Below are 11,504 nucleotides of genomic sequence, written 5' to 3' on the forward strand. Positions count from 1 at the left end.
CTATAAATAGACTCAGTAGTTAAACAAGAGTTGTTTCTTTCTATTCTTAGTCATGATATTTTTTGCTTTTAATCGCAGTTATTTTGTTCTTTGTAAAACGACTTGATATTTTTGAGCAACAGCGACGCACTCGACTCAATGAATATTTTCCTGATGGGAAATAGTCCAAAAGAACCTTCCCGTGGATGCTTTTGTCCTCTTTTGCCTCGGTCCCCGTTCCCATGAGCGAGGTCAAAACAAAAAGCGATGTGACGCGGAGTAGCAAAGCCGTTCAAAAAGAACGGAATGCACTTGGTGACGGAACAAAAGGGTTCGTATCTTTGTAAAGGGTTAGCATCGGGCTCGGGATTAGGTGCGGAACGGACTTCTCCGCCGCCGCGATAACGCCGACACACGGAGATGGTTTCGGGTTCTCCTCAAAAACAAATTCATCAATTCACGTAGATTGCGTTCAAATTGGGAGGTGTAGCAGACAGAAAACTCGAGATCAAGATGGATGAAAATGGGTCCATTTTTCTGCAAAGCCAATCATCGGAATTCGATCAGATTCATCAGAGTCAGGGTGTATGATCGAAAAGAATCACTTGGACTTGGCTTCCACTTGAAATGCGGTCGCAATTGGCCAAAGTCAAATGGCCGACTTCTCCTGCGTTGTATTTTTACCACTCTTTATTGCTGTCTGCTACCTCCACAAATGATGAGAACGAATCAGAATATGTCACCAAAAAGGGAAGAAAAGAATAGAGCCAACATCCTCTTTGGAAGAATCGGTCCACACAATCAGTGTGTGTCAGTCCGTCATACAATGTAAATATAAAAAAACAAAAACCCGCACCCACCGCTCAGGGTGATGTCATTGAGAACAAAAGTCAAGTCGAAGCTTCAATCTAATTGCTTGGTGCTCGGGAGGTTTCTTCAAGCAAGTGTGCAGACGGGAAAGACGAAGAGAAAAAAAGAAAAAAAAAGCTCCACTAGGAGCTCGAGTCACACTCGCTCTGTTGAGTTTGTTCGAGAAAAGAGTCCAAGTGGATAAATACACAGGAGATATGGCTCCCTCACCGCCTTTTCAGTTCACTTCCGTTCAGTTCAGTTCTGCCGGCCATCGATGGCAAAAGGCCATGGCAATTTTCAATGGACTTTTGGATCCCAGCCTTTGGGCCTTCCTCACACCCACTCCTGCATGGAGCGCTTGCAGTACAGTATGTGGCGCTGCGTGCTCTTCCTGCGGAACTGGAACACGGTGTAGAGCAGGACCATCATGCATAGCGCCAGGACGCAGGGGATGGCGATGGCCACCGCCTTCTCCGTGCCGCCCACGCTGTCCAATTTGATGACCACGTCGGCGTCGCCGCCGCCGCCGCCGCTGTCGTAGTGGCGCTCCTCCACCGCCGGCGGGTTCCAGTCCCAGTCGGGATCCGGGGGCAGGCCGTCGCAGCCCATGAAGTCGCGCAGGATGGAGCGCGGGTAGCCCGGCTCCACGCGGAGCAGCTGGTTGTTGAACTTCCAGTACTCCTTCCCCTTGTAAAAGTAGGTGAAGCCTGGACGGATGGACATAGAGCGCATTTGAAAAGTTCTGCCACCAGTTGACGGGCCACCCACGTGGCGGCACCCCCCTGCTCAAACGTGCACTCGACAATCACGCGCTGATGCTGCAGCGTAAACAAGCAAAGCGGCTTAATCAAAGCGGCTTTCCATTCAAGCGTATCTCCACGGGATTTGCGGCAGTACCGTTGGTTTTGTCCACGAAAGCCCCCTGCGGAGAGTCGGGGATGCCCTTCCAGATGGTGATGGGCTTGGGATAACCTGGATCCATGGTCCTCATGTCTTCATTGTACCGCCAGTATCTGGAAAAGGGCACAAAAGCGCCACACTCGATATGCTGGAGGCGGAGTTAGGGCGGGGGGTGGCCCAAATATGCTGGGACAAGGCCAAATAATTGACTTTGGGGTCATTTCCCAGGATTTGTTTTTCCTCTACATGTCTAACATCGTCGTCCTCTCCCATTCGAGGAGATAACCAAAACGTAGACGCTGCGATGATGGCGACAAAGCAATATGTCTTGCTGGAGCTGATTTACGGTGACAGCTGCACAAACATGTCACGGCGCCATGCTGCCGAGCAGTCAGACTCCACTTTAGAAGGCGCTGTCGTTCAACTAGGAAGAAGCTAGCGTGCCTCCGAGTCACCCCAAAAATCACAAGAATGAAATCAACTTGTGTCCCCGTTTGCAGACCTGTCTCCTTTGAAGAAGTAAGTCTTGGCCACGTCCTCCCACCACACGGCCGTCTCGATGCTCTGCGTGGGCATGCCGCTGCCAAACAGCGAGATGTCCTGAGGGTAAGACGGCTGCAGAGTCGTGTCCTTGAACACCCAGAAGCGGTTACCTGAGGACCGTGACGTATACATAGATAGATAAATAGATAGATAGATATGAACCTCGGCAGACTTTGTCATTCGTATGCACGAGACCTCGTTCGAGCACTGCGAGTCTGATGTCTTTTTAATCTGCCCGATGGACGTGCGAATGTGTGACACCTGCGAGCGGCGTTATGTTCAGTTAGCGAAAAAGCAACATGAATGCATGTTCACGGCGGTCACACTTTGACGCAACTGTCGTGTATAATGTCTCCAAAGTGGAGCAGGCTTTTTGCAGTACTGGACATTTCCAGCGGATGGTGCTATTTTGTGTGATTTCTTATTCTTCTTCCTATTATTATGACGACGTAAATAACAGAAAATGTGCACTTGATTACCTTTGAAAAATACAAATTTTCCTTCACTGTTTTCATAGACGGCGTCAATTTTGGCAGGCAAGCCTTTCCAGAAGTAGTTGATCTGCATGGGGTATCCAGGGACCACCGAGTTGTCTCGCACCCTCCAAAACCACTGGTCCTGTGGGTCATGGGTCACAAATGAGGAAAATCATCGTCAGCAGCAGCAGCAGCAGCAGCAGCAGCAGCAGCAGCAGCAGCAGCAGCTACCTTGAAGACAAAAAGTTCCTGCCGCAAGATGGCCAGCGTGTTGAAGCCGCCGTCGCAGATGCTGGGCTTGGAGTTGGGGTTGGCCGGCTTGGCGCCCTGCGGAGGGCGGTGGGGCCTGGCGTGGCGGTCGTGCTTGCGGGGGTCCGAAGGAAGGTGGAAGCGAGGAGGGGGCGCCGTGGGCGGAGGCCTGGTCGGCTGTGGGGCTCTGTCGGGTGGACCTGGAAAAGCAAATGGCAAGACCTCAGCTGGTTTGGTCTGGGAAAAGAAAAAGGAGCGGTGACCAAAGCTTTTGATGATTACCGTAGATTTTCTGGATGCCCTGCAGGTCGTCGTGAGGTAGTTTAAAGTTCTCCGTGTCCATGTACTGGTAGAAAGGAGCCATGATGGCGGTGGGATCATTGGAGTGTTCCAGGCCCAGGGCGTGGCCCAGCTCGTGAACGGCCACCAAAAAGAGATCGTTCCCTAGAATCAGGACAAAACGGTGGATCAATTCGAAAAAAAGAAAAGAAAAAAAAGAGCCTTTCCATACTTTTGATCATTCCCATCATCTTTCACGCCCGTAGAAGCTTTCAGAACGTCCTACGTTCGGGTTCCCTTCAAGCAGCAGGGTCTCTTTCTGCTATCTGTATGCTATCAAAAGCATCCTTCATTGTGCGTATTATGGAAAGCCCCGGAGCCGACTCGTGTCGGCCGGGACGAACGACAACGTGTTTGCAGCTTGCGTCGTGTCGCCGTTTCACCACAACAACACCGATGTGCGCTTTGAAGGTGCAAAAACGACAAGAAAGCGAATGGCCATAATTAGCCAAATTGGGTCAGTGTGTTCCTTCTGTCGCTGCCAATGACAACTTATGATAATGAATGCGTCACACGCACACAACACCGCAACGCAAACGTGTGAGTGTGCTGGCTGAAATGGACTTTGTAAGCGCCTGATGTTATCCCAACAAGCTAATGCGTCCGTTGTGCCTCGTAGCAGGATTTGGATTGTTTTGACGGAGCACTTCAATTCTAGTAGAAATGGTGGTGGGGGGTGAGGCACCTTGCTTGGCCATGCAGATTGCTTGAGAAATCAGAAAATACCCCAAAGTCAACTGTCTGGCTATGCGTATTTCAGGTGCCCCCTGCGGAGGCTCCGCTCCCCCTTCTAGCTCTGCCAGTGGCTGCCATACAAGCATGGAGTCTACGATAAAGCATCTACAATCAAAGACGTCCTGAAAGAACAAAGAAAAATGGCCCGGTAGCCGTGTACGAATGGACCCACGGATCGCAGTGCCAAAGTCATTTCCGACACCCGCCGAACATTTCCATACGTAGCGTGTGACTGACTGTCTGGCTCCTCGGGGGATTGTTGCCCTTTCATACATGAGCTCCACTCCTGCTAGTTTCCACCGAGCCAGGGCCAGTAGCTAAAAGGTGACAAATCCCCCGACCGACTATGTATGCAACACCACCAGACTCTTGCACCAAAGTCCCACAAGGACTCCCGAGCTAGCGAGCGAGCGGCCGGGGCCACCATTAGCGCACATGTCAACATGCATCATTTACAACGACACTGCTGTGAAAGGCCATTAAAAGCCCGTGTGGCTTTCGAGACCCATAAGCGCAGAAGAGGCCTTTTCTCCAAGCAAGGCCAGGGAACTATGATGGAACATGGCTCAGAAGCTTCCATTGTCCATAGTGGGAGGTGGCAACTTTTACAAAGCTTCCATTGCAAAAATCCTCGAAGCAATCAAAAAGTGCAGACAAAGAACAATCCTATTTGGCCTTGATTTCAGACATTCGATCTTGGTTAGATTGGATTTAGGAAGCGATAGGGCCCGGCTGAACGCATTGCTATTGATCGAGACAGGAATGCGAGCATTGCGGAGGAGAGAGCCTTTGTTACCTTTTTGGGGATCAGAGCAAAACGCGGTGGGTGACTAATGTCCGCCTTGGGCTACATTATTCAATCCAACATTTGGAGTCGGTCGGCTTAATGTCTGTCGCGTGCGCTCGGCTGAGGCGAACGTACGGACGGACGCCTTTGCGAGGTTGCCAACTCTGAGATGGTGCATTTTCGGCACACAGATGGCTGCTGTTTCTTTGCAAGTGGCAGATGGGCTGTCCCATGATGAGAAACTTTTCTGCAAAGCGTTTTCTTTTCTTTCCTTTCCTTTCCTTTCCTTTCCTTTCCTTTCCTTTCCTTTCCTTTCCTTTCCTTTCCTTTCCTTTCCTTTCCTTTCCTTTCCTTCCCTTCCCTTTCCTTTCCTTCCCTTCCCTTTCCTTTCCTTTCCTTTCCTTTCCTTTCCTTTCCTTTCCTTTCCTTTCCTTTCCTTTAAGACATTTCATCCGGCGGCAACGTCTCATGCTGTCACACTGTCTTTGTGGTTCGGAGACGCCCGCCCACCTCGTTCTGCTGTTTTCCTTTTCTCTTTTTTCTTCCCCTGTTGACGTCAATTTCAGCATCCCGCACTCAGCGTTTCTTTCTTTTTCTTCAATAATTGTCTTCCCGCTGCTGTTTTTGTACGACACGTGGTAGAACACAAACCACCTGGGCAGACCCCATACCAGGAAAACACCCTAACTGTCATCACCCTTACTGTTTTCATTTGTTCCAATTTCCACGTTCATGTCCATCGAAATATAATCGAGATTTTGAGTTGGATAAAACAATAATGTGCCAAACCGTGCGTTTATTTCCTACACTGTAAGCACACCGTGAATGCACCACGTTGCTTGCAAGCGTGTGCGTACGTGCCAATGTACATCTTGTCCACTTACCGTCATGGTTGGGGTTCCCCAGGGTCCAAGGTTCATCCGAGTCAAAGTGGGTGTCGCCACCTATGCCAGGACCAGGAAAGTAGGCGTGGGCCAGGAAGCCGCCCTCCCCGTCAAAGGGTGAGCTGTCGCCGTGGAAACCCGAGGCGAAGATGATGGTGATGTCCACGTCGCGCCGGCCCGTCTCCAGGGCGCTGTAAGGAACGGCCTCGAAGCGCAGCGGTGTCACGCCCTGCCACACGTCGAAGGCCCGGCGGATTGCGTCGTGGGTTTCGCGGGCGCCCACCTTGGGCGTGACATTTTTGATGCTGAGGAAAACATCGAAAATCAGTCTTGAGTGAATTGTGCTGCAATGATCACCATTTCTTTTTGCCGGCGACCTGAACTGAACTGTCCAAGTTGATGGAAAGCAAATTCACTCCCAATCCGTCCGTCGTAGCTCCAGAGGTCAGTGTCAGGGAGACTTTTACTTAGCCAGCGAGAAAAGAAGTTGATCCAACTACTTCAAGCCTGCTGGCAGCGTTCACTGCACTTTTACACAGCGCTCTTTATCAGTGGCTGGCAGGCAGAGAGGAATTGGGTGAGAATCTTCTCTCTTGCCTCCCATCTTCATGAAGAACGCACAGTCATCGGCTCAGCGATGATTGACATTCTATTTGGAGAGTGTGCTCATCAATTCAAATTAAGGGAGGGAAGGATTTGAATACATTGACGGCGTTATCGGCGACAACGGCTGAAACGTGTCCATTTCTGCCGCCCTCCTCAGAAGCCAAAAAAAAAGAAAGAAAAAAAAAAGGTGGCCGGAGCCTAATCGGGGGATGAGATAAGAGTGGCAATATTTTCTGCTGAAATGAAGGATTCTGCAGTCAGGAACTCCAGTGGCAACGCATGAAAAGGCAAAAAGAGAGCTGCTAGCGATTTTGCCTGCTCCAAATAGAACATAATGGTTACGCACACGCTCACAGAGCTGGCAAAACGCACACTCCAGTACTGTACATAACACACATATTTTTAGCTTTATGTACATATATATTATATGAAAGCAGATAGTATATCATTTCAAATGTAGTGAATAAGGGCAAAAAATATTCAAGTGAAGTAAGGACACTTGAAAAATCCATTCGAGTACAGGTGCTTTGTTACTTCTCACCGCTGGCTGGCACACACACGCGCACACACACACACACACACACACACAAGGACACGTATGTGTTAAATCCCACGTTAGTGCCATTGCGCCGAGGACTATATTTTCCCATACAATGACGTTTGGGAGCAGTCGCCATGGCAACACTGAGCATGTGATCACGGTGCCAATGAAAAAAAGAAAGTCATCGCTGGCACACATGACTGCTCCTCCTCTTTCACGGTTAAGTGCGGCGGCTAAGCCTGAATGGTCTCCAAGGCAACTGCTTCCCTCCCTAGCTGGCCTGGTCTCACCTGTAGGTGATGTGCGTACGTTGCCACTTCTGTCCTGTCAGCGCGTATCTCCGCCTCCTTGACCTGGAGCTGCTTTTCAGCGTGTCTGGAACGCCGCAGCGGGGCTTCTGCATCCAACTGGAAACAGAGCAAAAGGAGAAGAGAAGATCATTTGAAGGAACCATTCATCGGCTACGATTCGTTTGTCACGATATGCACAATAAGAATTGCGGCGCGGCGACGATGCTGTCGCTATTGGTTTTTGACAAATACAAATATCATTTTTCGAGCAGAATATTGATATCCTATATACAGTGACAATCGAGAAATTGTGTGAAAACGATAAAGCTCTACAGTGGTGATAAACTCCTTTGGAGTGCCATGATATTTAATAATCATAATAATACTCATCCAAATGTTGTACCTCCAAAGACAATATTGTGATATGACATCAACACATTTCATGTCAAAGGTGATTTATTTTAGTCCCAAGTTTGTCTTTTCTTCACAGCGCCAACCATATTGTGCATGTGGGCAAGTGTCCATCTTTAACAAGTCTGTGCTCACGACACTACCGCCCGCTTATGAGTGACACACACAGAAGGAAGGCAATCAAGTAGTCTCACCTCAGCGTGATATCACTGCATCATCATGCAAAATAAGAAGAAGGACACGTGTTAACAGCGTCACCTGCGCGCCTTGGTGGGCATGTGAGGAGGACAACATGTCTAACTTCTTTCTGTTCCTCACATGCACACATGACAATGCAGAATACTCACTCCTTGGTTCTCTCATCCAGCGTCCCGGTGACATTGAGGCCGTAGGCGCGCTGCATGGCGGCGATGGCCGAGTGCATGGTTTGGGCCGAGCGCAGGACGGACATTTTGGGTTCCGTCCGAGGAAGGTAGCCGTACCTCTGTAGCCATCCCTGAAAAGAGGCAAACGTTTGATGCTTTTCCACGTGATAGACAATGCGCCAAAGTCACTCTCTACCAATAGGATTGTTCTTTTCACATATACTAAAACTTGGTACGCTATCACTGAATAGGAGTTTATTCCATTTTGAATTTAGAAATAGCAACCACTTGATCCTATGAAAGTGTTTGGTTGTTGAATATTTGAACTAGTTGAAGCTGGAGCGTAGCTAGCTAAAAGGACAGATGGATAGATGCATGGATGGAACGTCCGACATAAAAGACCATAAAGACATCAGCAATAAATGAAAAAGATCAGAGAGTGCGCCGACAGTTTGGTGCCACTACAACACAATACATCCACCGTGTTGATGCCCCAGTGTACGCTCCATCATTTGTCCATCCGTTCACACTGCAAGCAGCATCCTCGCCGCGGGGGCGGCCAATCACAAATGTCCCCCCTACGCTACCTATAATCTGTCCGTCCGTCCCTGTTTCCCGACCGACCGACCGACCGACCGACCGCCTTGTTTATGATCCCTTTCCTGTCTCTCTCTCTCTCTCTCGCCGTTGTGTGTGTATGTGTTTTTTTCTGCGAGGTGCTCGTCTCCCTCATGTATGGCAGAGAGGCCTAAAATTGGTTTGTGGGGTAGTTGGGATCCAGGAAGAGCTTCTAGATCTGATGAAATCATGAAAGAAAAAAATTAACCAATCTTATTATGCAACTGGCATGTGTGAATGGCTAATCCGCTCCATCAGCGTGATGCTTAGGCCTATTTTCATCATCAATGAATGCATTGCAGGCCCCAACAAAGCATGCATCTGTATCTGGGTTACATGCACACTCACAGGCGCGGGCGCGTAAATGAGCCTTGAGTAGCCATATTTTGACAATAGGGCTCAAAATGTGGATTTTTTGTTTTTTTTCCAGGCCGGGGGTGCTAGCGGAGAATGCACGGTCACGGATGAAGCCAAACAGCAAGGAAGGGCCGTGGATCTAAGATATGATATCTTTCTGTGCATCCTACCTCGACGCTGAAGTGCTGGTGCTCCTCTCCGGACACTGCACACGCAATCCAAAGCAAGAGATGCAAGCAGAACCCGGCCGCCTGAACGCAATCCGATGCTTTCCTTGCACTGGAGGCGACTAAGGTCATAATGACCCGCTTGAATCCCGAGTCTTTTTGTTGTTGTTGTTGTTGTCCTGCTTTTCAGGGAGAAGCCTGCCTCCCGCGTTTCGCTTTGGCGTCTTTTTGCGTCAAGCTAAAGGCATGGATGCATCGCGAGCAGCGTCCGCAAGGTGCGACGAGAACAAACTGGCCGATGTCAAGCACGTATGAGGCGGCGTGTTCCATCCGCTGCCCTCGCCATCCTCATATTTACATCACGGGCTCCCTCCCATGCAGGCAGCAGCAGTAGCAGCGGCAGTAGCAGCAGCAGCAGCAGCAGCAGCATCACTGAGGCTGCGGGCAGGCAGTCTGCGCAAGATTGGCCGCCTCCTCCTCCTCCTCCTCCTCCTCCTCCTCTTCCACCTCCTCCTCCTCCTGCTCCCGGCGCCTCTCACGCTTGAGCTTTGATTTCAAGCATGACAGAAAGTGCACGGCGTCTGTAAAGAAAAATGTAGGTTTTCAATGTAGGCTTGTGTTCAACGTAGATGAAGAATCTGAAAGGGAGGGGTGCAAGTCCCCTTTAAAAGCAACAAATCATAACACCAATGCAATTGTTAATCAAATTGAATTTTGCTTTTTTGGGGGGGATCACAAATGATCAGAAAACCACACTACTATTTTTCTTCATTGTTGTTCGCTATAGGAAACAGCAGCAACGTACATCAACGCATCCGCGCATGTGACGTCACACGTCTGCTCCGCCTCTCGTTGCCAGGCAGAATTTTAGAGTACACGCAGGTCAGCCTTTGGATGAAAACAAATGGTGTATGTAGAGCTGGACTCATGACATAAACAAAGAAAAATAGCATTCTACAATGTTTTTGTTTCTATTAAGATAAAAAGGCGGCAAAAGTCAAATGATGAGAAAGACGTGTTGAAAATTGGATGGCGTTATTCTTTCAAACTGTTTGCAAATGTGTGACAAACGTCTCTGGAAGCTTTGGCAACTTGTGATGTCAGAACATCATCCGTTTTGTGCTGCTTGCATGATTGCTTCTCTTCTCTGTAGAATAGATGCTTCAGTCAGCAGCATTCACACACACAATTGAGGCAGCCTGCAAGTGAAAAAGTGGCCACACGGTAGCGGTGTTTGCTGGAGCATTTTGCCTGCAAGCCATTGTCGCTCTGCTCAAGCAATTGTGAACCCCGAAGGGCCCCAAAAGCAAGCCACTGCAACCTGATCCCAACGGTCAGAGCAAAAGGGAGCTGGTCGTTTCGCACCATCAAGATGTCAGGATGCGTTCACGCTCTGTTGGACACTCCGACGTTTGATCGTCGTTACTGGTCGTGGTTATTGTACATTTAGACAGGGCGGGCAAGGACAGGCCTTTTACTGGAAGACTCTGGCACTCGTCTCGGGAACTCGAAGCTTCAAGTGCCCGACTGATGGTCGTTAGTGGTTAACTTGGGCAGCCTGACTTTTTTAGGTTACTTTTCTCTTGGTCAGACACGATATTCAAAGAAGGCAAAAAAGTCACATTTGAGGGAACATATGCCTCAAAAATCAAACAATTACAACAAAAACATTTGGGAAAGCATCAATTGAAAATCAAACCATTTCAAACATAAAGGGGGGGGGGGGGGATTCAGACCATTTCAACCAGTTTTTTGTGTGTGTGTTGTCAGCATTACAACCGAAAAAATGACAACATAATACAACGTGACTTACAACCGAAAGCCATATTACTCAACAGTTACAGTGGGCATTTTCCAACAGGATGTGACAGATTGAACAGAGTGAAATTGTGTCAATGCCGGCCGGCTCACTCATTCATAACCTTGGGGGTGTTGCTGTGTGTGGCGGACGGGTCGCCATGACAATGTCATGTTCTGGCAAGCCCACAGCAACAAGGTGGTTCAAAATGTAGCACATCAGGGTGTGAGTATGTTTTATTGGCGTTAAGAGTCAACAAAGAGTGTGTGTGTGTGTGTGTGTGTGTGTGTGCGTGTGCGTGTGCGTGTGCGTGTGCGTGTGCGTGTGTGTGCCCAACTTGAGTACAGCATGTGCGCGTGTGTACACAGAATTAAAACCCATCACTGCTTTTCAAATATTTGCCTGGAGCAGGAGCTGGAGAGTCATTTCCTTCAGATGGTGAAATCCAAGGTGGTCTTCTCTAATTCAACTAATGAATTGCTACTTGACAGTTTGTTCATTGTAGCTCCAGGCTGGTTTGAAGCCTGGAAATGAACAACAATAAAGTATGGACATTATGTGACGTTTTTAAACGCAGTTTTAAATGAGCTTGGCGTCCTGCCAAATG

The 11,504-nt window shown here is 49.0% G+C and overlaps 1 protein-coding gene across 2 annotated transcripts; it reads right to left on the bottom strand.

Annotated features, from left to right (window-relative positions):
- Positions 1-324: 324 nt before the first annotated feature.
- Positions 325-9,568, bottom strand: mmp16b (matrix metallopeptidase 16b (membrane-inserted)). Of its 2 annotated transcripts, XM_037276411.1 has the most exons (11): positions 9,103-9,568; positions 7,940-8,088; positions 7,787-7,801; positions 7,182-7,298; positions 5,745-6,049; positions 3,282-3,443; positions 2,982-3,199; positions 2,754-2,892; positions 2,234-2,384; positions 1,729-1,844; positions 325-1,538 (listed from the first exon to the last, which is right to left on the bottom strand). In XM_037276411.1, the coding sequence occupies exons 1-11, from the start codon at positions 9,229-9,231 to the stop codon at positions 1,165-1,167; spliced, it is 1,875 nt and encodes a 624-aa protein (XP_037132306.1). In that variant the 5' UTR covers positions 9,232-9,568; the 3' UTR covers positions 325-1,164. The 2 variants fall into 2 exon arrangements, with proteins under 2 accessions (XP_037132306.1, XP_037132307.1); XM_037276412.1 differs by lacking the exon at positions 7,787-7,801.
- Between the last annotated feature and the right edge of the window lie 1,936 nt (positions 9,569-11,504).

The sequence above is a fragment of the Syngnathus acus genome, chromosome 17, assembly GCF_901709675.1.
Source record: "Syngnathus acus chromosome 17, fSynAcu1.2, whole genome shotgun sequence".
Classification (NCBI taxonomy): domain Eukaryota; kingdom Metazoa; phylum Chordata; class Actinopteri; order Syngnathiformes; family Syngnathidae; genus Syngnathus; species Syngnathus acus.